Below are 27,517 nucleotides of genomic sequence, written 5' to 3'. Positions count from 1 at the left end.
CGCAGCGAACAGCTCCATGATGCGACTCGCCTGTGAATTGCATCATGACGCCGAGTGCGTGGTACCTGGTTGCAACCTTCCACCAGCAGAGACTGTACAGGCGGGCGTCATGGCTGGCGTCCCCCTGGCGGGAGCCTGCAGATAGACTCACAACCCCAGGGGGATGGACAGCGTGGGTACCCGTGTAAAGTCTGCTTGGTCTGTGGTGGAAACCCCCTTTCCTGTTTATTGCTAAGGTTGTTCATGAGCAGATAAACATGAGTTACACTTGAGTGAGATCGGTAATGGTATAGAAATTGGTATATAGAGACCTTTGCATGAATGGGTGGGTGGGAGGTCTGCTGAGACGATGTGTATCGTACGGTGCGGCAAAATGAACTGATGCTTGAAGAGGATGCGAGCACGGATAAGCGAATGAACAGTCTGGTGTTAATTAATGTAAATCCGACTGAAGGACGAAATTTGAGCAAATATTGCATGAAGTACAATGTGGCATGGGAGGTGTCAAAATATGAAAGGGGGATGTCAGCTTGGTCAATGCATGTCATAATTGAGCATTAACACAGATTATAAATTATATTCATAATCATACTATTAATGCTTCAATAAATGACACAAGACACAAGGTTTTGGCAAAAGTGGAAGGGGGAGCGAATTGCAGACGCAGGCGTCGCAGCGAACAGCTCCATGATGCGACTCGCCTGTGAATTGCATCATGACGCCGAGCGCGTGGTACCTGGTTGCAACCTTCCACCAGCAGAGACTGTACAGGCGGGCGTCATGGCTGGCGTCCCCCTGGCGGGAGCCTGCAGATACACTCACAACCCCAGGGGGATGGACAGCGTGGGTACCCGTGTAAAGTCTGCTTGGTCTGTGGTGGAAACCCCCAAATTTAAAGGCAGGATGATGTGTTACAAAGTCTATCGCGATAGGATAAAACAAAGCATGGTTTGACCGATAAAACATTAAACTAAATACACTGCAAATACATGTAACGAAAACGAAATGAAATCTCAAGACCAATGTCGAAATTACAGTTAAGGAAGAGCAAGTGACAAGTGACCCGGAACTGAGCGGATGATGCTGGGGGGTGTGCGAATGTACGTCTGGTAGGCGTCGCTGCGCCACCTGCCCAGTGCCTTGATCAACCAGTCCGGAAGATTTGCGTCGGCAGCTGTCGTGGCTGCACCACTGCGGAAACTGTGAGTAGTGTAACGGTTAACATCTGGTACAGATGCGTGAGTGAGAAGGTCTCGAATGTGGCTGCTAACAGCTTGCCGCGTGAGGAAATTACTGTTGGCGAACTGGAATGTGGGTAGGTGAGCGACGGAACTATGTAGTGCTTTGTACGCCTGGTATGCCTGCACAGCGCAGACCGATGACTGTGAGGGTGCGATGATGATGTTACATCCCCGGCGGAATGGGTCTGTCTTAGACGCCTTGAGCGCAATGACGAGGTCTGTGTTGCACGTGATGTCTGCCGTCAGTAAAGTGCGTTGTGGATCGAAGGTCATTGACGCGGGTGCGACAAATTCGCTGACTCTCAAGAAGCCGAAGAACGCCAGTGTAAAGGCAGACCACAACATAGCTTTGTCATGGTCGCAAATAGTGGGATGGTTTGCAATGGTGTTCTTAAGCATTCGCATTAGTGCAATGGTGATTGGGAGTTTTACACGATTTGGCACCCCGTGATGTCTTTTAATGCCTTGCATAGTGAAGTGAAGCAGGAGGTCGTCGCGTATTGATGAGGTGAAGCCAGCTTCGATGTGTGCACGGATGATAGCTGCGAGGTAAACTTTTAGCGTGCCATAGGTAAGTGACGATGTTGCGAGATGTGTCATAAACAGAATCGTTGAGCGTTGCGTTAGTGGATAAGGATTCATTCCATACATGCGACAGAAGAGAAGATAGCGAGTTTGTCCCGCATGATATGTCCGTCGTGTACCTGGTGCAATGCTCAGGTTGATGTAGTGGCAGGCTTGTTGTGTGAGGTTGACGGGACTACGTCGCACATCGGAGCCGTTAAGAGGGTGCACAGGTCCGGAGTTTTGGTTGGGACCCTGTCTGCCTGAGGTGCCAGTCGTTGAAACCGCAATATATGTTGGCGAGAGAGAGAGTCAGCGATATCGTTATTAAACCCTGAGATATGTGAGATCATGACGTGAAAGTTATTAGATGCTGCAGTGAAGAACAGCAGTCGGACAAGTTGCATGATCTGTGGACATGATGAGGAGCCTTTTTTCCATATTTGGACAACTGATATGTTATCGCAGTGAAACCGTATTCGAAGACCATACCACAAGTGGCCCCAAATTAAGGAAGATAGTAGAATTGGTAGAAGTTCCTTCCAGGCAATAGAGTATAAAGGGTCATTTGTAATGAATGTAGGCCAGGTGTTTGCGAACCAATGACCCTTGTAGAATGCCCCGTAGCCAAGTGTTGCTGAGGCGTCTGTAAACAGTTCGAATTCTGGGGACGGTATCCAGTTTGGGTTGAGGAGGGATGCTGTGCCGTTCCAAGATGGCAAGAAGTCACACCACCATTGAACGTCATGCCAGAATTCGTCAGTGAGTGTTATGACTTGAGAAAGACTGGTGGCTGTCATGCTGATATCAATCATGCACCTCAGGAAGATGCGGCCGGCTGGTATGCACTTACATGCGAAACTGAGGCATCCAATGAGGGAGAGCAATTCACGTTTCGAGCATGTATGGCGGGTCAACCAGCTTGGCAGCTTGACAAGTAGATCCGCAAGCTTGTCCTTAGGTAGTCTAATAACCATGTTGACAGTGTCAAGCTCCACCCCTAGAAAGGTGATGACAGAGCAGGGACCCTCAACCTTTTCTGTAGCAATGGGTACCCCCAAGTGGTGACAACTTTGCAGCATAACATCCATACTGTAGAATACTTTATTTTCGCTTGGAATTTATTTTCGCTATTTTCGCTGAAGGGATGATTCCGTGAAAATAAAATCCAGCGAATATACTTTTTTTCCCTATATTTCACATTAATCTCATCAAAAATCAGTGAAAATAAATTCCAAGCAAAACGCCCAAAAAGCCTTTTCAGCGAAAATTAATTCCAGCGAAAATAAAGTATTCCACAGTATTGTGCTGGCAGGCGTTAGTGTTTGCCGGTCCAACTGTCAGGAAATCGTCTAGGTAGTGTAGAAAATCCTTATTCCTTGCGCGATGACTAACGATCCAGTGAATGGCATCAGCAATGCGGTTGAAGAGGTATGGTGCTGAGCGAAGCCCAAATGGCAGCACACGGTCGAAGAAATAGCATCCTTCCCAAAAAAAACCCGAGCAGGTGCCAGTCTTCCTTCCGAACTGGGCATAAGCGAAATGCGTGTTTAACATCGATTTTTGCGAGTAAGGAGCCATGGCCATGCTTGTGAATGAAGGCTACAGCATCATCGATGCGTGAGTAGACCACTTGATGGCGTTGTTTGGCTTGGGTCGCGTGATGACACGAGGCTTGCCGACAGTTGTGGAGCAGCCGGCGGTTGCGCAATATTATTCGGCTGCGTTTGACAGTTTCCTTGCTGTTGTAGGCTACGAACGAGATCTGCGAGTTCGCTTCTGCTAACTGTGATGACATCGCTGGGGAAGTTCGTGGACTGTAGTACAGTGGGATCTCCATTGTGTGCTGACGATTCTTGCGGAGGTGAGTCAGTTACGTCTATAGTCGCAACATTTTGGAAGCGAGCTGGAGTACGACGATTTCGTTGAGACTTGCGACCGCCACGGCTGGTGTTAGATCTTCCGCGTCCTCGAGGCATGTTGGAACTGGATGTTGTGAAGAAAAACTGGTATTTGTGACAAAATGAATGGCTGAAATGCTTTAGCAAGGAATTCTGCTGAGACGATGTGTATCGTACGGTGCGGCAAAATGAACTGATGCTTGAAGAGGATGCGAGCACGGATAAGCGAATGAACAGTCTGGTGTTAATTAATGTAAATCCGACTGAAGGACGAAATGTGAGCAAATATTGCATGAAGTACAATGTGGCATGGGAGGTGTCAAAATATGAAAGGGGGATGTCAGCTTGGTCAATGCATGTCATAATTGAGCATTAACACAGATTATAAATTATATTCATAATCATACTATTAACTGATGAGAATTCATCAGTGTTAATACATGTACATGTCAGGCAGTGAGAATGCCTGGATGTTAACTGATGAGAATTCACCAGTGTTAATACATGTACATGTCAGACAGTGAGAATGCCTGGGTGTTAACTGATGAGAATTCATCAGTGTTAATACATGTACATGTCAGGCAGTGAGAATGCCTGGGTGTTAACTGATGAGAATTTATTAGTGTTAATACATGTACATGTCGCAGTGAGAATGCCTGGATGTTAACTGATGAGAATTCATCAGTGTTAATACATGTACATGTCAGGCAGTGAGAATGCCTGGGTGTTAACTGATGAGAATTTATTAGTGTTAATACATGTACATGTCAGGCAGTGAGAATGCCTGGGTGTTCACTGATGAGAATTCACCAGTGTTAATACATGTACATGTCAGACAGTGAGAATGCCTGGGTGTTAACTGATGAGAATTCACCAGTGTTAATACATGTACATGTCAGGCAGTGAGAATGCCTGGGTGTTAACTGATGAGAATTCACCAGTGTTAATACATGTACATGTCAGGCAGTGAGAATGCCTGGATGTTAACTGATGAGAATTCACCAGTGTTAATACATGTACATGTCAGGCAGTGAGAATGCCTGGGTGTTAACTGATGAGAATTCACCAGTGTTAATACATGTACATGTCAGGCAGTGAGAATGCCTAGGTGTTAACTGATGAGAATTCACCAGTGTTAATACATGTACATGTCAGGCAGTGAGAATGCCTGGATGTTAACTGATGAGAATTCACCAGTGTTAATACATGTACATGTCAGGCAGTGAGAATGCCTGGGTGTTAACTGATGAGAATTCACCAGTGTTAATACATGTACATGTCAGGCAGTGAGAATGCTTGGATGTTAACTGATGAGAATTCACCAGTGTTAATACATGTACATGTCAGGCAGTGAGAATGCCTGGTGTTAACTGATGAGAATTCACCAGTGTTAATACATGTACATGTCAGACAGTGAGAATGCTTGAATGTTAACTGATGAGAATTCATCAGTGTTAATACATGTACATGTCAGACAGTGAGAATGCCTGGGTGTTAACTGATGAGAATTCACCAGTGTTAATACATGTACATGTCAGGCAGTGAGAATGCCTGGGTGTTAACTGATGAGAATTCACCAGTGTTAATACATGTACATGTCAGGCAGTGAGAATGCCTGGGTGTTAACTGATGAGAATTCATCAGTGTTAATACATGTACATGTCAGGCAGTGAGAATGCCTGGGTGTTAACTGATGAGAATTCACCAGTGTTAATACATGTACATGTCAGGCAGTGAGAATGCCTGGATGTTAACTGATGAGAATTCACCAGTGTTAATACATGTACATGTCAGGCAGTGAGAATGCCTGGGTGTTAACTGATGAGAATTCACCAGTGTTAATACATGTACATGTTAGGCAGTGAGAATGCCTGGGTGTTAACTGATGAGAATTCATCAGTGTTAATACATGTACATGTCAGGCAGTGAGAATGCCTGGGTGTTAACTGATGAGAATTCATCAGTGTTAATACATGTACATGTCAGGCAGTGAGAATGCCTGGGTGTTAACTGATGAGAATTCACCAGTGTTAATACATGTACATGTCAGGCAGTGAGAATGCCTGGGTGTTAACTGATGAGAATTCACCAGTGTTAATACATGTACATGTCAGGCAGTGAGAATGCCTGGGTGTTAACTGATGAGAATTCACCAGTGTTAATACATGTACATGTCAGGCAGTGAGAATGCCTGGGTGTTAACTGATGAGAATTCACCAGTGTTAATACATGTACATGTCAGGCAGTGAGAATGCCTGGGTGTTAACTGATGAGAATTCATCAGTGTTAATACATGTACATGTCAGACAGTGAGAATGCCTGGATGTTAACTGATGAGAATTCACCAGTGTTAATACATGTACATGTCAGGCAGTGAGAATGCCTGGATGTTAACTGATGAGAATTCATCAGTGTTAATACATGTACATGTCAGGCAGTGAGAATGCCTGGGTGTTAACTGATGAGAATTCATCAGTGTTAATACATGTACATGTCAGGCAGTGAGAATGCCTGGGTGTTAACTGATGAGAATTCACCAGTGTTAATACATGTACATGTCAGACAGTGAGAATGCCTGGGTGTTAACTGATGAGAATTCATCAGTGTTAATACATGTACATGTCAGGCAGTGAGAATGCCTGGGTGTTAACTGATGAGAATTCATCAGTGTTAATACATGTACATGTCAGGCAGTGAGAATGCCTGGGTGTTAACTGATGAGAATTCATCAGTGTTAATACATGTACATGTCAGGCAGTGAGAATGCCTGGGTGTTAACTGATGAGAATTCATCAGTGTTAATACATGTACATGTCAGGCAGTGAGAATGCCTGGGTGTTAACTGATGAGAATTCATCAGTGTTAATACATGTACATGTCAGGCAGTGAGAATGCCTGGGTGTTAACTGATGAGAATTCACCAGTGTTAATACATGTACATGTCAGGCAGTGAGAATGCCTGGGTGTTAACTGATGGGAATTCATCAGTGTTAATACATGTACATGTCAGGCAGTGAGAATGCCTGGATGTTAACTGATGAGAATTCATCAGTGTTAATACATGTACATGTCAGGCAGTGAGAATGCCTGGATGTTAACTGATGAGAATTCACCAGTGTTAATACATGTACATGTCAGACAGTGAGAATGCCTGGGTGTTCACTGATGAGAATTCATCAGTGTTAATACATGTACATGTCAGGCAGTGAGAATGCCTGGGTGTTAACTGATGAGAATTCATCAGTGTTAATACATGTACATGTCAGGCAGTGAGAATGCCTGGATGTTAACTGATGAGAATTCATCAGTGTTAATACATGTACATGTCAGGCAGTGAGAATGCCTGGATGTTAACTGATGAGAATTCATCAGTGTTAATACATGTACATGTCAGGCAGTGAGAATGCCTGGGTGTTAACTGATGAGAATTCATCAGTGTTAATACATGTACATGTCAGACAGTGAGAATGCCTGGGTGTTAACTGATGAGAATTCACCAGTGTTAATACATGTACATGTCAGACAGTGAGAATGCCTGGGTGTTAACTGATGAGAATTCACCAGTGTTAATACATGTACATGTCAGGCAGTGAGAATGCCTGGGTGTTAACTGATGAGAATTCACCAGTGTTAATACATGTACATGTCAGGCAGTGAGAATGCCTGGGTGTTCACTGATGAGAATTCACCAGTGTTAATACATGTACATGTCAGGCAGTGAGAATGCCTGGATGTTAACTGATGAGAATTCATCAGTGTTAATACATGTACATGTCAGGCAGTGAGAATGCCTGGGTGTTAACTGATGAGAATTCATCAGTGTTAATACATGTACATGTCAGGCAGTGAGAATGCCTGGATGTTAACTGATGAGAATTCATCAGTGTTAATACATGTACATGTCAGGCAGTGAGAATGCCTGGGTGTTAACTGATGAGAATTCATCAGTGTTAATACATGTACATGTCAGGCAGTGAGAATGCCTGGGTGTTAACTGATGAGAATTCACCAGTGTTAATACATGTACATGTCAGGCAGTGAGAATGCCTGGGTGTTAACTGATGAGAATTCACCAGTGTTAATACATGTACATGTCAGGCAGTGAGAATGCCTGGGTGTTAACTGATGAGAATTCACCAGTGTTAATACATGTACATGTCAGGCAGTGAGAATGCCTGGGTGTTAACTGATGAGAATTCACCAGTGTTAATACATGTACATGTCAGGCAGTGAGAATGCCTGGGTGTTAACTGATGAGAATTCACCAGTGTTAATACATGTACATGTCAGGCAGTGAGAATGCCTGGGTGTTAACTGATGAGAATTCATCAGTGTTAATACATGTACATGTACCTTAGTTTGATTTCTTTTAATTTTATTTTTCCTTCTTCTTCTTGTCTTTATCTGTTTGTTGTTGTTAGTTTTTCCATGGTTTTTCAATTGTTACCCTTTTCATCTCTTCCGATGGATGTTATGTGTTAAAAAATAAATGAGACATGGAATCATTATGTAGGAGCACAATATGTTCACTTGCAAATTGACTTGGATATTGCGACAAACTAAGAATTGACTCTGGCATTATGTGTCACCATCTGCTGTATGTGCCTTGCCACAATTTTTTGTGGTATTGTCTTCATAACCTTATAATATATTTCTCTGTTTAGGTATTTAACCGCACCGAACCATGGCATTACTGAGATAGAAATATTAGATTTACTGAGCTGCAATGATGAGGTTATAAACGCTATCTATCCAAATCAATTGCCGATGGTTTTACGATTTCCTCACAGAGTTTGGGCAAACATCAAGTATGATCTTGGTGAGTACAGTTATTTATTCCAATTTTTAAAATATGACTTGACTCACAACTTTCATCTCATCAAGTCAGGTTTGATATTGTTCCACAATATAATGTACACATTGTGTGAAAAAAAAAACATTGATTGTTCACACAAAATTTGGTGTTTTAAGTTGGAAGTTCCTATTCTAGGGGGCGGACATCCAGGCATTTTCATCGCATGGCAACCATCACGATCGAAAACTCTTAGAACACGATACTTTGGGATGGTTGTTGAGACTCCCCTGAACAGTGTAACAAGATTGTTCAAGATTACTTCAAAATTGAGTTCCTGTTGTTTTCTCGAATTTTCACCGACTCTTCGCTCAGCGTTCCGCGTTCTCAGCAGCGCGCACAGAGCCCATAGAAATGTATGGTATAGTGGTTCGCATTTTAGCAACATGGAAGGTCTTGTGACATAGCTCCGCCCCGAGGATATTAAAGTTATGCCCGCTTCATTACATTAAAGGTAATCGTTTATTGAAAAATAACAAATTCAAAATAAATAATCAAAATATAAATTCAGTGAAAGAATTCAGCTACCTGGGGGTAATTTTCACCCCCAATGGAAAATTTAAGCTCAACAACCAAATGTTGAAAAATGCCATGAAAGCATTATTTACAATAAGAAACACTATACTAAGAAATAAAATGATATCACCAACTATATATATTAAAATGTTTGACCAACTTATATCGCCAATTTTAATGTACAGCTCAGAAATAAATTTAATATGGGCATGTGAATTTTTATATGACAACAATGTCTTGGAACAGGTATGTAGCTCATTTTATCATTTTTTTCTTGGCATTAATAAAATGACACTTACAAAGAGCATTAAAAGAATCAGAATAAAATAACACAAGCTGGATGAACTTGGAAATGATGAAGAAACCTACAAATTAACTAACAAAGGAATTACAATCACAGCTAACAGATACATATAAACAGACATGGAAAAATTAGATTAGAAATATCAAAGGCACAACTGGACAAGGTAACAAATTAAGAACATATTGTTTTTTTTAAAAAGAATTTGAAATGGAAAATTACTTGACAGTAATTACTAATTTCACTCAATGTCTGTCTAAATTTCCTTTGAGCGAACACAATTTAGGAATTGAATTAGGCAGAAGAACAACACCAAAATTACAACTGGAGGAGAGAATATGTACAAGGTGTAATGAAAATGAGATAGATGATGAAAACACCTTATTTTGAAAAGCACACACTTCAATAAAGAGAGAGAGGTATTATTCCAAGAGTGCAAGGAAGACATTGAAAATACAAATAATAACACCTACATCTTCTCTAAAATCAACAGTGAAAATAACAGTATTGAGTATACCTCTGTCAAAATTTAAAAAAAAAAACAATATTTAAGCCAAATGAATCACTTCACCTATGGGAGGGGGTGGGACTAAATTACTAGTACTTTATTCAGATCAGTTTTTGTTTTAATTATATTCATTCTAGTAATTGTTTTTTAACATTTATTTTAACTCTGTCTATTTTATTCTTATTTTCTATTATTGTATTGTATTGTATTTAGAATTGTCCTAATCTTGTAATACATTTTTTATTTACCATACTGAACCCACTGATGGTTCGGTAGTGTAATAAAGTTATTATTATTATTAAAATGGGTGTAGGGAAGACCATTCAAGGGACTCTTGTTTTCATCTCTGGGTATAGTCAGTAAAACAACCAATTCTAAATGACCAATAATTCATCTTTCCACAGAGATCCTTGAATGTCATCAAACAGCATTCTGACCAATAGTGTGACAGCATTTGCCCCAAAAATTACAAAAGTTACATTTACTGTAGTTGTTTAATTGCCACTTATATATGCATATACATGTATATGTTATGTACAGACAGAAATTTTCACTTTCAGTATTTAAGGTCCACCTTATTGTGAAACATTCAGAGAGAAAGAAACAATCAGTTTCTATTTATCATTTTGCAAGTCAAAGAATACTAAATGAAATGTTACACCAGTGCAAACCATCATACTCGCAACTGTTTTGTAAAGAAGATTGATTGTCGAACGGTGAATGCTCACAGTGAATGACACTGCTTTCATCGATATAGTAAATATAATTTTCTTGTATGATGATGAACATTGCGGCGTGGTTGTTAATGTTTGTATATCAATTGAATTCTCAGATATAATTTTGAATCTGATCAATTAGTGGTCTGGTGATTAGGTTACCTAGGTAACAACTGATGGTATGTGCACCACAAATTGAAATGCACATACATTTTTTTTTAAGGAATTGTGCAAAACAATGCAGGGAAGATAATATCAGTCTTAATACAAATTGGGTGTGGCATTCTTTGTTTTGTATATAACCGATAAAATTTTGTTGATTTCTTTCAATGTTCCAAAGTCACATGCACTCATATTGGAAATACTGAGTTCTCTTCCCATGATGCATTGTACATGTGAAATGAAGTATTAACACGTACGTTCCAAAGTCACATGCGTTTATGTTGGAGATACTGAGACTTGGATCTTCTTCCCACGATGCATTGTGAGAAACAAAGTAACACATTTCTAAATTCGCAAGCCTTCAAATTTGAGATTGATTTAATTCCTCTTCCCATGATGCATTGTGTTAAATGAAGTCACATGCCTTCGTATTTGAGATAATGAGATTTGGATTTTCTTTTTAGGTTTATTGTTGTGTGAAGTCCACATTGACAACAAAACACTACTGAAGTGGAGTAACGAAATTCTGAAACAGACAGCAAAAGACCGTTATCTCTGCACTAAGACGAATATCGTCATATGTCACCGTGATTTCTCTGAATTGTTTCTGCAAACATGGGTCAAACAGAAGCCGTTGAACCTGCCCAATAGAGAAGTGGAAGTTGATGACAACAGGAAAGTTGCTCCTCAGCCGTTACTGTACGGCGAGACTCGGTACAATATGAGACGTCTTAGCGAACTCTGGTATCACCTTATATTCTCAGGTGAGACGTACATGTATTATCTTATTTTCAGCATGTTTGTCATTCAAAGTGATAAGGAATTATGACCTTAAAAATTTCTAATATCTAACACATCTGATAGATTTATACTGCCTTAAAATTTATTTAATTCTGTTAGAACACAATCAATGTTATTAGTCATGTGACATGGCAAGTCAGGTGATAAAGTTGTCTTCTATGGGGGGGGGGGGGTTAGTTGGTACAGGTTACAGGAAATAAAAACTGAATTTTACGTTTTACAGGAAATAAAATGAAAGTTCCATTTACAGTAAAAAATAGGTTTTTACACTTTACTGATAAAGCAAATAGCTATTAAATTACATTTTACATTTCTATAATATTTTTGATAATTTGTGTTACAGAATCAGAATTGGAAATTGCGTATGAATTACGACATTTAATTTGGAAAATGCTTTATTCGCTTTCAAAATATAATATCTTTGTACAAATTACGGACGAATAAAATAGCTGATTACATTTTACATCTTGCCCATAACTATGAATTTACATTTTTTATTTATTTAAATTACATTATTATGAAAATAAAAACAATTGATTACAGCTTATGAAACTACCCGCTTCCATCTTAATAGGTTATATTATGCTAATATGGTTGTCTTGTACTTACCCCCTCACAGGTGATCTGAAACGACTGAAAATGGCCACCTTTTGTAACTTTGAATACTTGCTAGCCAAGACACACGCCACCTCTATCTATCACCTTATTAGCGATTTTGACATCATGTTTCAACAGACGATAGATTCGGAACTGGAATTAATAAGTAATGCCATACGTCTCTCCTTGGCAGCATTGAGTGCTGATCCACTACAACTAGCTGCTGAGCTGATTGGTCGATTACTGCCAATGAAAGGTAAGCATTCAGTTAGAGAGCTTAAACATAAAAATAATGTGTCGTCTAAGGGGACATAAATTATTTTATAATTTTTAGTAGTTCGTAATAATAATAAACTTTGAAAATGTTATAATTTATGTTTTGCTGCAGGGTTTATACTTTATTTACTCTATTAATTAATAGTGCTTGCACTTTAATTAAACATATTGTTCTAGGGTCAAAACATATTTTCATGATTCAATAAATAGCAATTTTTGGTTTAGTTGCGCTTCTATTAGAGATGTGCTTCTAATAGATCAAATGTGGTAATCATATGATATTTTTTTAATATTTTTGATGAATTTCTAATTTAATTTTCTCTTATTTATATGACACATCATAAGTTTTGAGTGCAATAATATATCATGCAATTTCTTTATTAACAACAGTGTGTTTAAGTTTTATTTGTTTTCCTAATGTGTATAATTACTGTTGTGGTATTGTCATGGCTTGATCAGTAATATATTGTTCTATTGTTTAAATGTTTTACCTCTACCTGAATTAAACATTATTTTAACAATTGGTTGTTGTACTTATTCCAATCCAGTTGGTCAATCACTCAATCTACCTCCCAAACCAGTTTAAGTCTATTATTTTATCAAACTACTACAACCAAATTAATCATTCACTCGTACCTTCCTCAACCCAATTCATCATTCACTCGTACCTTCCTCAATCCAATTCATCATTCACTCGTACCTTCCTCAATCCAATTCATCATTCACTCGTACCTTCCTCAATCCAATTCATCATTCACTCCATCTTCCTCAATCCAATTCATCATTCACTCCAGATTCCTCAACCCAATTCATCATTCACTCCACCTTCCTCAACCCAATTCATCATTTACTTCACCTTCTTCAACCCAACTCATCATTCACTCCACCTACCTCAACCCAATTCATCATTCACTCCACCTACCTCAACCCAACTCATCATTCACTCCACCTCCCTCAACCCAACTCATCATTCACTCCACCTACCTCAACCCAATTCATCATTCACTCCACCTTCCTCAACCCAATTCATCATTCAGTTCACCTTCCCCAACCAAATTCATGCCAGCCACATTCACTCCACCTTTCCTAATCTAATTCATCATTCACTCCACCTGCCTCAACTCAATTCAACATTCACTCCATCTTACGCAACCAAATTCATCATTTACTTCACCTTCCTCAACCAAATTCATCATTCACTCCACCTTACGCAACCAAATTCATCATTCACTTCACCTTCCTCAACCCAATTCAACATTCACTCCACCTTACACAACCCAATTCATCATTTACTTCACCTTCCTCAACCAAATTCATCATTCACTCCACCTTACGCAACCAAATTCATCATTCACTTCACCTTCCTCAACCCAATTCAACATTCACTCCACCTTACGCAACCAAATTCATCATTTACTTCACCTTCCTCAACCCAATTCTACATTCACTCCAATTTACTCCCCCTGCCTCAACCCAATTCAACATTCACTTCACCTTACGCAACCAAATTCATCATTTACTTCACCTTCCTCAACCAAATTCATCATTCACTCCACGTTACGCAACCAAATTCATCATTCACTCCACCTTCCTCAACCAAATTCATCATTCACTCCGTCTTCCTCAACCAAATTCATCATTCACTTCACCTTCCTCAACCAAATTCAACATTCACTCCACCTTACGCAACCAAATTCATCATTTACTTCACCTTCTTCAACCCAATTCATCATTCACTCCACCTTCCTCAACCCAATTCATCATTCACTCCACCTTACGCAACCAAATTCATCATTTACTTCACCTTCTTCAACCCAATTCATCATTCACTCCACCTTCCTCAACCAAATTCATCATTTACTTCACCTTCTTCAACCCAATTCATCATTCACTCCACCTTACGCAACCAAATTAACCATTCACTCCACCTTACGCAACCAAATTCATCATTCACTTCACCTTCCTCAACCCAATTCAACATTCACTCCACCTTACGCAACCAAATTCATCATTCACTTCACCTTCCTCAACCCAATTCAACATTCACTCCACCTTAGGCAACCAAATTCATCATTCACTCTACCTTACGCAACCAAATTCATCATTTACTTCACCTTCTTCAACCAATTCATCATTTACTCCATATTTCTAAACCCAATTCATCATTCACTCCACCGTCTTCAACCCAATTCATTCACTCCACCTTCCTCAACCAAATTCATCATTTACTTCACCTTCCTCAACCAAATTCATTATTCACTCCATCTTCTTCAACCCAATTCATCATTTACTCTACCTTTTTCAACCCAATTTATCATTTAATTCATCTTCAACAACCCAATTTGCTTCACTATTTTCATCTTCAAATTGTGGGGTGATTATTGTTGTAAAGCATAAATAAAAGAACAACTGTAATAGCAATTTTGTTGCACGTTTCTTTGCTTCAATTTCCATGGTTTGTCCAAAATGCAGGAACAAGTAAGAATCATTTTTACATGTTGTCATTTTATTCCTCCTCTTGTCCTATCATCTTTACTGAAACACATTTGAAAAGAAAGCATCTTCCATCAACTCAAATTTTACTCCCTTATTCTTGCTCATTATTCGCTCCCTCTTCTTGTAGTCTCACTTTCATTGATGCATTGTACCTTCTTAAACCTTTGAGTGCTAAAATCAGGCACCAACTACAAAATATCCATTTATTGTCTCCCTTATTGCTTAAAAGAATGTTGTGAAAATTGCTATTATTTTGATCAAAAACTAGAAACAATATCATATTTGGTCAGTTCAATTGAGATTGAATTCAGTGAAAATTACAAAAAAATGTCTGAACAAAGTTATCCCAATTTGAGCAGGGTATATAATTGGTTCTCAAATGTTTAAGCTATCAAACAATGATTCCAATTTGTTTTAAAATGAAGTGTAAATAAAAGAATCATACTATTTTCTGTGATAAATTGTAAAGATACTTTCTAATTTCAAATGTGAATTCTTATCAAATAGTTCTCACATATTTCCCATGTATGAATTACTCAATGACAGCCATACCACCAAACCCGTTAGTGTGGTATGGTTATCACTGTGTTGAGTTTCCCATGTTGGTGCATGTTGTGTTCAATGCTGTGTGCTTTATTTTCATCTTAATCTTGTATACAAAATGAAACACAATTTTTTTCCCTAGTTTAGTCTATATGCACAAATGTAAAGATAGAATTTACCATCCATTGTTTCTACCAAATTGAAACCTTTCTGATAAATATGTAATAGTGTTACTTTTAGTCTTCACTAGTTACCCTATATCTCGCTGATACTCTCCTATGATTAATTGGTTACATCTGGTTGGTGGTTAATGCTAATTTCCAATGATAACTTGTCAGCCACATGTTTCAGCATATTATATCTGGTGAACTCCAGTGTTCACTGGTTAACATGTTATAACTGGTTGATAGTTTTCAAAGATTAGCATATTATATCTGGTGAACTCCAGTGTTTACTGGTTAACATGTTATAACTGGTTGATAGTTTTCAAAGATTAGCATATTATATCTGGTGAATTCTCATGTTCACTGGTTAACATGTTATAACTGGTCAATAGTTTTCAAAGATTAGGTACTAGTATTATATCTGGTGAACTCCAGTGTTCACTGGTTAACATGTTATAACTGGTTGATAGTTTTCAAAGATTAGATATTATCTGGTGAATTCCAGTGTTCACTGGTTAACATGTTATAACTGGTCGATAGTTTTCAAATATTAGGTATTATATCTGGTGAACTCCAGTGTTCACTATTTAACATGTTATAACTGGTTGATAGTTTTCAAAGATTACCTTGTTAATGTTCCTGTGGATTCTGGCTGCCATTGATTAATATGTTATATTAAGTTGATAGTTTGGTAATGTCATATATTTTTATGCTAGTTACTTTTTTGGGTCAATATTTGTTAATTCAGCTTCATACTAGTTATACTAGGTTCTCACTAGGTAATAATGTTAATATTTTAAAAGTTGATTTTTCTTTGTCATTAGATGATTACCCAGAGGATTTAGAAAACCTAGTCCAGCAAGCAATGGAATGGTGTGACCTTTATACTCGTCCTCTTCTGGTTCCATTATCGTCATGGTTACCAAATCCTAGGGAATCTCTCGTGACGAGTCTTTCATGTGAAGGTTTGACTTGGATGACGGTCACGTTAGATAACCAGAATGTGATCTGTGCAACACGAAGTAATGCCGTAACTGTTTATCACATCGCCTCTAAGCAACGAATACGCAACTACCACGGACACGAGAGTGATATCACATGCTTGCAGTTATCGCATGATGAAAAGTTCATCGCTACTGGGTCAACCGATAAAACAGTTCGGATGTGGGATTTAGAGACCGAGAAGAGCCTGTTGACGCTGACAGGTCACATGGGGTCGGTAACATGCTTGACAATATCCCATAACGACCATCGTGTCATGAGTGGGTCTTCTGATTGTATGTTGAACGTTTATCGAGTTGACACAGGTGAAAAACTTCATACGTTCAAGGAGCATTCTAAGCCAATCACATCAATTGCCATTAATAGTTATGACGATGTGCTCGTATCAACAGCAGCCGATACAACCATTAAGGTATATCCTTGTCACACTTTAGTACATTATTATTATTATTAATATATATCATTCTGTATTATTTTAAATTATAACATGTCATAATTTGGCACACTGCATGGATAACTGTATCCATCTTATTTGGGAAAGCATTTTTTTCTAAGATGGCAATCATATTGCAAAAGGTAGTATATAGCAGTTTTCATACAGTTAAGATCTTCGTATTCCAGGAAAACTTACAAAAATAACTTGAAAGTTATTTTGTGGATGCTGCAATGTATTGTACTCAAATCAATAAAAGATAATTTGAACTTTTTACTGATGTAGGACTATTTACGACAGGAATGATTTTATAAATTAATGTGTGCATATCCTTTATGTCATTGGGATAGTATATGAACTTAAAATACTGTAAAATGTTTTGATTTTGTTGCTATCAATTTTGGTGATACATTGTTGCAAAAATGTTAGTTTTCCCTGTTATTTGTCAACAATGAAGTATTTTCATCTTGTTTCTTGTTTATATATTTTCAGATTTGGAATTTGGATGACTTTACATTACTGGAAAGCATTGAAGACTTTTCCTCTTCTATGATTTGCATGGCTCTATCAGACGACAATACTTTTATCGTGTCAGGTAAAGATATGCAAATACTTGGCCATAAACATGACCCCTGAAAGATCACATTTCCTGGTACTATGCATGACTCTTGAAAGTTCACACATCCTGGTACTTTGCATGACCCCTGAAAGGTCATACATCCTGGTACTATGCATGACCCCTGAAAGTTCACACATCCTGGTACTTTGCATGACCCCTGAAAGGTCACACATGGTACTATGCATGACCCCTGAAAGGTCACACATCCTGGTACTATGCATGACCCATGTGAGGTCACACATCCTGGTACTATGCATGACCCCTGAGAGGTCATACATCCTGGTACTATGCATGACCCCTGAGAGGTCGCACATCCTGGTACTATGCATGACCCCTGAGAGGTGGCACATCCTGGTACTATACACGACGCCCTGAAAGGTCACACATTACTGTGGTATTCTTGTTAGTACCAGTATTATTCCTAAATATTTTGCCATGTTTTCAAACTTTGATAACAAATGTAAATTTTATGGAAATCTTAATTCCAGGTGTCGGAGGTCATTTGACACATCACTAATCTTTATGATTTACTGTGACACAACTAGTTGTGCCAATTCACTGTGTGATACAATTTAACAAAGAATTCATTGGAAAACAACAGTATTTTGACATATAAGATTCACTTTGTTACATCCAGGTTGTGAAAACGGAAAGGTTCAGTTGAACAGCTTGACTACGGGAACTGAAATACATTGTCTTGAACGACACAAGCATAAGGTGAGTTAATTGGAAAATCAAATACTGTCCTCTCAGTTGTATTATTAGCAGCTGTACTGTTTACTTCTCTCACTAGGCTTCCTGCTTTCAGAATTTTAATTTTAGTTATAATTTTACGACAACAAAATCCACAACTTTTAGATCGTTTTACGAGCTTCTGGGTGTTATCAAGTCAAAGAAGATGTCTCAAATTATTCAGAGACTCACTATAGTTAAGTGCTACAGTCAGCACACGTTTGAATTCCGTTAAAATAAACCAAATAATATCATATAACATTTTTTGACTTGGGATGAGGTGAAAATAAAGCCAGCTTCAGAAATGACCTCTGGAATTGCGGTGTGTTTGTGCAGCTACAGACACAACCAAACAGTAATAATTTTACACCTAGTGACAGGAGTGTTTAGTCCATCTGTACAAATCACCAGCTCAGCAGGGAGGGAGACATTTCAGACAGACAGACAGACAGACAGTTTCATTCACGCTGTGAATGCTTGCTTGATCAACAATCTGCTTTCTTTTATCTCACTTTTCTTGTGATCGCTGGGTACTGAATCAATTAAAATGAATAATTAACAATTTTGAGCTTTTTACAAAATTCAATCATGATGTTATATCAATCATGTTCATATCATTATATATAGCAATATTTTGTATCTTGTTTCAGGTTTCGGCCATTACAGTGTCACATGATAGTACATATGCAATCGTCGGCACCACGGATAACATGGTTCATGTTTACAACCTGAAATCAGCCGAACTGTTGCACACGTTCACTGGCCATACACATCCAATTACTTGTTTATCAGTTACCCAGGATGACTATTTTGTGATCTCAGCATCGTTTGATCAAACAGTCAAAGTTTGGAATCTGGACAAGCAGCCACGGAATGAACCTAACCCTGATAATCATAAAGACCAGGTTTTATGTGTAGGTGAGTTAAAATCTGCATTTTATTTCTATTAAAATAAGTCGCGGGTGACAGTAAAAACTGTGACTTATCGAGGGGCCTTATGAGGGGGGGGGGGGGTCGTGCATTGAAAACGTATAAAAAGCACACATACACCCATGGGTTATTTATATGTGTCTTCTTTATTAAAACACATCATGATCACGATTAATAAATACACAAGTTAATTGTAAGGTTCTGCATTGAATAGATACTTACCTTGGTTAGCACACACTGTCATTGCTTACCGCCCTCACAGGTCCTTTTCTATTTATGAGGGTATTTGTTTTTATGTTAATACATTCCCTGGTATTATCATACACAAGTGAAAGCTATTGCATTGAATATTATGCATCTTAAACAGAACCCTAATATTAATTGCCAAGCTTCATGTTTGAAAGGCTATTTTTAAATTTTGAACTAATTTTAAATATGCCTCCAAGTACACGAGAAATGTTTCCAAGCTTTCTTGGTTTTAAATATATGGAAATATTATTTTGTGAAAGATGACAACAGTTGACCTGGGCACTCAAGGGATTATAGCCTCTCCATTTTTTTGGTAGAGACATTTCACTACAAGAAGCTTGAATACTGGGGGTACTTAATTTAATTTAATTTAGTTTAAAGGGTGGTAGTCGTTGCGCCAAGCATGCGCAAGATATATGGGTCTCAGATAAAAAAAGATAGCGACTTTGACTGTTGTGCAGAACAACAAGTACAAACTGAGATGTTACCAAGCTTTAGTTAGGTATTTTTTAGGTGATTGGAAGGTATTGAACGAGTCTCCGGCGGTATTTAGTGCAAGTCGCGCACAGGTCAAACCTCATACTTGTGATTTCCATTAGAAGAGCGAATTGGATTGTGGGAAAATCAATGTTTATCAATGCGAAATGTTGCACATGTGCAGCGCAACGATTGCCGCCCTTTAAGTTCCAAGTTTTATAATTTCTTACCATCAGCTATCTCTAAAGACGGCACCTATGCTATTACTGGGTCCAAAGATTGCACTCTAAAGATCTGGAATTTGGAAATCAGTCAGATTGTCCAGTCATTAGAGGAGCATGAGAAGCCGGTGACGAGTGTAGATCTAGCCGAGGACTGTACATTTGCTGTCTCTGGTGAGTTTCTGTTTTAATAATCACATGCAGCCATGCTGTGCTGACTTCTAACCTTGTTAGTCTGCTGCCTCTATTTTCATACAGCACTCGCTGCTTAACCATAATATGGCTGCAGCTTCTACTGCTCTTTCTTCCACTTATAGTTAATTACGGCTAGTTTCTTCACTACTTTGATGGCTGACTATGAGTCCAATCCTTCAGTCTGTTGAAGTGAGGTTTGGACACTCCCATTAAAAATGTTTACATGATATGCCTCTAAAATTCAGTGAAAAATACATTTTGCCTGTTTTATGTATTTTTTCTATATTTATGTGATAAGTTGATCCAAATGGACTCATTTCCTATTGGTTACAAATGGCAACAAATTATGGGGTACAAAATTTAAGGTGGTGACAAACGTTGACTTTGGCGCTTTTATTTAGAGAAAATTTTGTTTGGAAGTCTTCTTATAAATGAATTTACAGAAGTAGTACTTCTTTTTTTATTTTGTTTTCTTGTTTTGAATCTTTATAATATTCAGGTTCTGAAGATGCTACAGTGAAAGTGTGGAGTGTCATGATGGGGTTCGTTGTTGTGACGTTTTCTGAGCACCGTGATAAAATCACTACCGTCCGTATCTTATCTGATAATCAACGAATCCTCTCAGCTGACATGAAGAACTCGATAAAAGTTTGGTTTGCTGAATCCGGTGAAGTGATCCTATCCTGTAGTGGTCCGTCAACTTTTGTGACAACGACACCTAGCAGCACGTTCTGTATCAGCGGCGATGGTGATGAGAGAATGAAGATTTGGCAAGTCGGTGATGGAAAGTCAGTTCATACAATTAGCCATCTAAAACCCATCACTTGCTTCACAGTCACCAAAGATAACAAGTTTTGTATCACAGGGTCAGAGGACGAGTCATTAAAAGTTTGGGAAATTGAAACAGGAAAAATCACGCAGGTAAACTAATTTATTATTACCACAGTCATCACATTTTGATTTTCATGTAAAAAAAAAAATATATTTTACATACGTTGTACATGTCACATGGGACCCATATCAAAGACTAATGAGAAATAAAGTTACCACACCACAGTCATCTCATTTTGATTTTCATGTAAACAAGCAATATATTTTTAAATACATCTAAGTTGTATATGTGCCATGGGACTCACTCATCAAGGACACAGTGTGACTAATGAGACCCTATGAGAAGTAAAATTAGCACTACCGGGGGTACTTGATTTTCATGTGTTACCAGTTTTAAACTTCATTTTTTTCATAATTATAATTACATATAATAATGATAATTAGCTGAGATAATGTAAGGTATTGTAAGAAGTAGTTTTGATATATATTTACCCTGTTCATAATATCGTAGATAAAAGTAAAGTTTTATAGGGAAAATGTCTGTCCTTGTTGTTGTCGTCGTTGTTGACTCAGGCATAACATTTGTGTTTTGTGGTTACAATAACTCAAACAGTATTTATCCAGATTCTTTCATACTTGGATATTATATTAACCAATTTAGGATCTCAGCTAAGTTTGATTTTAATTTGTATTTTGTGTTTTCTATGTACTGCATCAACAAAAAACCATACAAGAAACTGACAACAAGGAAATGAATGAGCACAAGACACGCACTTTTTATTGTTATGGAATATGCTAATATTTGTTTTGGGGATTACTGTCAAACATCAAATGATTTAATTTGCTGAATTACTGACTCAATAGAGATCTTAAAATAATAAATGTTAGATATTTTGGATTTGGTTCATAATACCAAGTAAACTTAAATCTGTATGTCAAATTTGCAAGAAATTGTACACATTACCATATACAAGACATCATCATACAGAGTCTTTTTAAATTATTTCTGTTCTCAATATTGATAATTATCTTTTACATTACTACAAAGTGACAAAGCAAGGTTGTCGAAAAGCTCTGCTCTGAGTCAAAACTACGAAGTGACAAAGTAAGGTTACCGAAAAGCTCTGCTCTGAGTCAAAACTACAAAGTGACAAAGTAAGGTTGCTGAAAAGCTCTGCTCTGAGTCAAAACTACGAAGTGACAAAGTAAGGTTGCCGAAAAGCTCTGGTCTGAGTCAAAACTACGAAGTGACAAAGCAAGGTTGCCGAAAAGCTCTGCTCTGAGTCAAAACTACGAAGTGACAAAGCAAGGTTGCCGAAAAGCTCTGCTCTGAGTCAAAACTACGAAGTGACAAAGCAAGGTTGCCGAAAAACTCTTCTCTGAGTCAAAACTACAAAGTGACAAAGTAAGGTTGCCGAAAAGCTCTGCTCTGAGTCAAAATTACGAAGTGACAAAGCAAGGTTGCCGAAAAGCTCTGCTCTGAGTCAAAACTACGAAGTGACAAAGCAAGGTTGCCAAAAAGCTCTGCTCTGAGTCAAAACTACGAAGTGACAAAGCAAGGTTGCCGAAAAGCTCTGCTCTTAGTCAAAACTACGAAGTGACAAAGTAAGGTTGCCGAAAAGCTCTGCTCTGAGTCAAAACTACGAAGTGACAAAGCAAGGTTGCCGAAAAGCTCTGCTCTGAGTCAAAACTACAAAGTGACAAAGCAAGGTTGCCGAAAAGCTCTGCTCTGAGTCAAAACTACGAAGTGACAAAGCAAGGTTGCCGAAAAGCTCTGCTCTGAGTCAAAACTACGAAGTGACAAAGTAAGGTTGCCGAAAAGCTCTGCTCTGAGTCAAAACTACAAAGTGACAAAGCAAGGTTGCCGAAAAGCTCTGCTCTGAGTCAAAACTACGAAGTGACAAAGCAAGGTTGCCGAAAAACTCTGCTCTGAGTCAAAACTACAAAGTGACAAAGTAAGGTTGCCGAAAAGCTCTGCTCTGAGTCAAAATTACGAAGTGACAAAGCAAGGTTGCCGAAAAGCTCTGCTCTGAGTCAAAACTACGAAGTGACAAAGCAAGGTTGCCAAAAAGCTCTGCTCTGAGTCAAAACTACGAAGTGACAAAGCAAGGTTGCCGAAAAGCTCTGCTCTTAGTCAAAACTACGAAGTGACAAAGTAAGGTTGCCGAAAAGCTCTGCTCTGAGTCAAAACTACGAAGTGACAAAGCAAGGTTGCCGAAAAGCTCTGCTCTGAGTCAAAACTACAAAGTGACAAAGCAAGGTTGCCGAAAAGCTCTGCTCTGAGTCAAAACTACGAAGTGACAAAGCAAGGTTGCCGAAAAGCTCTGCTCTGAGTCAAAACTACGAAGTGACAAAGTAAGGTTGCCGAAAAGCTCTGCTCTGAGTCAAAACTACAAAGTGACAAAGCAAGGTTGCCGAAAAGCTCTGCTCTGAGTCAAAACTACGAAGTGACAAAGCAAGGTTGCCGAAAAACTCTGCTCTGAGTCAAAACTACGAAGTGACAAAGTAAGGTTGCCAAAAAGCTCTGCTCTGAGTCAAAATTACGAAGTGACAAAGCAAGGTTGCCGAAAAGCTCTGCTCTGAGTCAAAAAGTAATATCAGGATCAAAATATACTGCAATATACTTTCGCTGCAACCAGTTACTCTGATAATTACATCTGTACTTTGTATGCTACAGACCTTGGTCAGTTAATAAAGTAAAAGATTTAATAGAATATTTTTTTTTCATGAATGATTAATAGTGTTATTATGCTATTTTTATTATGAGAATTTTTATTAACACAAATAAATTTTTTTTTTCATGATTTTATTATGGCTTATAGGTTCTGACAATTTTACAATTTTATTGGAAAATCAGTGAGAGACCTGGGTTGTGAGTATTCACAATGGGAACTACCGATATTTGTTAGAGGAACATTTACATTTGAAATTATACTTTTGCTAAATATGAATGGAAACTTATTTGTTGCAGATACTTGCGGGTCATGATGATGGTGTCACGTGTGTAGCCGTAGCCGATCATAATAGACATGTAATATCTGGATCTTTGGATACAACATTGATTATATGGAATATGATGACAGGAGAGGTGGACAGGGCACTAAATGGCCACACAGATGGAGTTACTGGTGTTAGAATGACCACTGATGGCAGTATTGCTATATCAGGTGAGTATGCTAGAATTATAGAGGGCGGTATATCGAAGAGGTGGGCAGGGCACTAAATGGTCACACAGATGGAGTTACTAGTGTTAGAATGACCACTGATGGCAGTATTGCTATATCAGGTGAGTATGCTAGAAGTATAGAGGGTGGTATATCGAAGAGGTGGGCAGGGCACTAAATGGCCACACAGATGGAGTTACTAGTGTTAGAATGACCACTAATGGCAGTATTGCTGTATCAGGTGAGTATGCTAGAATTATAGAGGGCGGTATATCGAAGAGGTGGACAGGGCACTAAATGGTCACACAGATGGAGTTACTAGTGTTAGAATGACCACTGATGGCAGTATTGCTATATCAGGTGAGTATGCTAGAATTATAGAGGGCGGTATATCAGAGAGGTGGACAGGGCACTAAATGGTCACACAGATGGAGTTACTACCGGTAGTGTTAGAATGACCACTGATGGCAGTATTGCTATATCAGGTGAGTATGCTAGAATTATAGAGGGCGGTATATCGAAGAGGTGGACAGGGCACTAAATGGTCACACAGATGGAGTTACTAGTGTTAGAATGACCACTGATGGCAGTATTGCTATATCAGGTGAGTATGCTAGAATTATAGAGGGCGGTATATCGAAGAGGTGGGCAGGGCACTAAATGGTCACACAGATGGAGTTACTAGTGTTAGAATGACCACTGATGGCAGTATTGCTATATCAGGTGAGTATGCTAGAATTATAGAGGGCGGTATATGGAAGAGGTGGGCAGGGCACTAAATGGCCACACAGATGGAGTTACTAGTGTTAGAATGACCACTGATGGCTGTATTGCTATATCAGGTGAGTATGCTAGAATTATAGAGGGTGGTATATGGAAGAGGTGGACAGGGCACTAAATGGTCACACAGATGGAGTTACTAGTGTTAGAATGACCACTGATGGCAGTATTGCTATATCAGGTGAGTATGCTAGAATTATAGAGGGCGGTATATGGAAGAGGTGGACAGGGCACTAAATGGTCACACAGATGGAGTTACTAGTGTTAGAATGACCACTGATGGCAGTATTGCTATATCAGGTGAGTATGCTAGAATTATAGAGGGCGGTATATCGAAGAGGTGGGCAGGGCACTAAATGGTCACACAGATGGAGTTACTAGTGTTAGAATGACCACTGATGGCAGTATTGCTATATCAGGTGAGTATGCTAGAATTATAGAGGGCGATATATGGAAGAGGTGGGCAGGGCACTAAATGGCCACACAGATGGAGTTACTAGTGTTAGAATGACCACTGATGGCAGTATTGCTATATCAGGTGAGTATGCTAGAATTATAGAGGGCGGTATATCAGAGAGGTGGACAGGGCACTAAATGGTCACACAGATGGAGTTACTAGTGTTAGAATGATCACTGATGGCAGTATTGCTATATCAGGTGAGTATGCTAGAATTATAGAAGGCGGTATATCAGAGAGGTGGGCAGGGCACTAAATGGTCACACAGATGGAGTTACTACCGGTAGTGTTAGAATGACCACTGATGGCAGTATTGCTATATCAGGTGAGTATGCTAGAATTATAGAGGGTGGTATATGGAAGAGGTGGACAGGGCACTAAATGGTCACACAGATGGAGTTACAAGTGTTAGAATGACCACTGATGGCAGTATTGCTATATCAGGTGAGTATGCTAGAATTATAGAAGGCGGTATATCAGAGAGGTGGGCAGGGCACTAAATGGTCACACAGATGGAGTTACTACCGGTAGTGTTAGAATGACCACTGATGGCAGTATTGCTATATCAAGTGAGTATGCTAGAATTATAGAGGGCGGTATATCGAAGAGGTGGACAGGGCACTAAATGGTCACACAGATGGAGTTACTAGTGTTAGAATGACCACTGATGGCAGTATTGCTATATCAGGTGAGTATGCTAGAATTATTGAGGGCGGTATATAGAAGAGATGGACAGGGCACTAAATAGCCTCACAGATAAAGTCACCAGTTATAAAATTAGATTTGGATAAGGGGTGAACAAAATTTTGGTCAGCAAATCTTATAATGAATTTTTGTCATAAACAGTCAGCAACATTTTTTATTGAAACAGATCAACAGCGTTGACAATTTGAAATAAAGGGGAAATCTTTCCATGTATGTGTATCTGAAATGTTTTGGTTAAATTTTCTTTTGATTACTGCGGTGGTATACATATATTTCAATACAATGTTAAATTGATTCACAGCCTTTTAAAATTTAAATATTAAATATTTACCTACCCCTTTTAGAAAGACCACTGATGGCAGTTTTGCTGCATCAGGCGAGTATAGACTACTTCCCATTAGTAGTGAGACTAGGGTGCTAGCAAAACACCTGCCATTGTCATGACGCTAAATACAAATATGCCAGTCGACTGAAAGGCAATCTTATTTTTTCATGTTGATTGGTACATCCACAAGTACAATATCACATGTGCAAGTTAACGTTGCACCTCATATTCGGTATGTGAACATATGTGAAACACCGCATCTTTGAATTCCGGGAAAGTTGTTTATGGCCAGATTATAGTGGGCACTGAGAATGTTAGATAGTTGTGATGTTTGAGGGCGCTCTTGTCATTCAATCAAATTTTGATAAATTATATTCAAATTCAAAATAATTTTTTTCCCAGAATAAACATAAAATGCTCAATTGTAATAATATGGTCTTGCATTCCCCAGGGTCCAAAGATGGCACACTACGCGTGTGGTCTGTACAACGGGGTACATTGATAACGTCATTTTATATGCACGTTGGCGTGGTGAACCTGGAGATGTCATTTGACGCCAGTCATATCATAGTACAATTGGCTGATGGTGGACATGCTCCATTGTTGTGCCTTCATAACAGTCCAGCAACAGATGTAAAGTCACAAAGCCAAGTTGATATTAATGTTAATGAAGGTTAGTCATTTTTTGCTCATTCAAAATGCATTGGTGTAGTATTCTGTATTGTAGAGATTGTGACCATTGCCCTCTTTACCCATGAT

The 27,517-nt window shown here is 38.7% G+C and overlaps 1 protein-coding gene across 1 annotated transcript in view; it reads left to right on the top strand.

Annotated features, from left to right (window-relative positions):
• Positions 1-27,517, top strand: part of LOC102802539 (NACHT domain- and WD repeat-containing protein 1-like) — a 140,199-nt gene that overhangs the window by 109,390 nt on the left and 3,292 nt on the right. The window contains exons 9-19 of the mRNA XM_085493593.1: positions 8,371-8,525; positions 11,226-11,525; positions 12,182-12,415; positions 16,463-17,052; positions 17,566-17,668; positions 18,330-18,409; positions 19,075-19,342; positions 20,317-20,475; positions 20,996-21,417; positions 24,299-24,494; positions 27,210-27,431. Of these exons, the coding sequence (XP_085349719.1) occupies positions 8,371-8,525; positions 11,226-11,525; positions 12,182-12,415; positions 16,463-17,052; positions 17,566-17,668; positions 18,330-18,409; positions 19,075-19,342; positions 20,317-20,475; positions 20,996-21,417; positions 24,299-24,494; positions 27,210-27,431 (2,729 nt within the window). The remainder of the gene's footprint in view (positions 1-8,370; positions 8,526-11,225; positions 11,526-12,181; positions 12,416-16,462; positions 17,053-17,565; positions 17,669-18,329; positions 18,410-19,074; positions 19,343-20,316; positions 20,476-20,995; positions 21,418-24,298; positions 24,495-27,209; positions 27,432-27,517) is intronic.

The sequence above is a fragment of the Saccoglossus kowalevskii genome, chromosome 19 (assembly GCF_978046115.1).
Source record: "Saccoglossus kowalevskii chromosome 19, keSacKowa6.1, whole genome shotgun sequence".
Taxonomy (NCBI): domain Eukaryota; kingdom Metazoa; phylum Hemichordata; class Enteropneusta; family Harrimaniidae; genus Saccoglossus; species Saccoglossus kowalevskii.
Note: the sequence above shows the minus strand (reverse complement) of the source record. Positions and strands in the feature narration are given on the sequence as shown.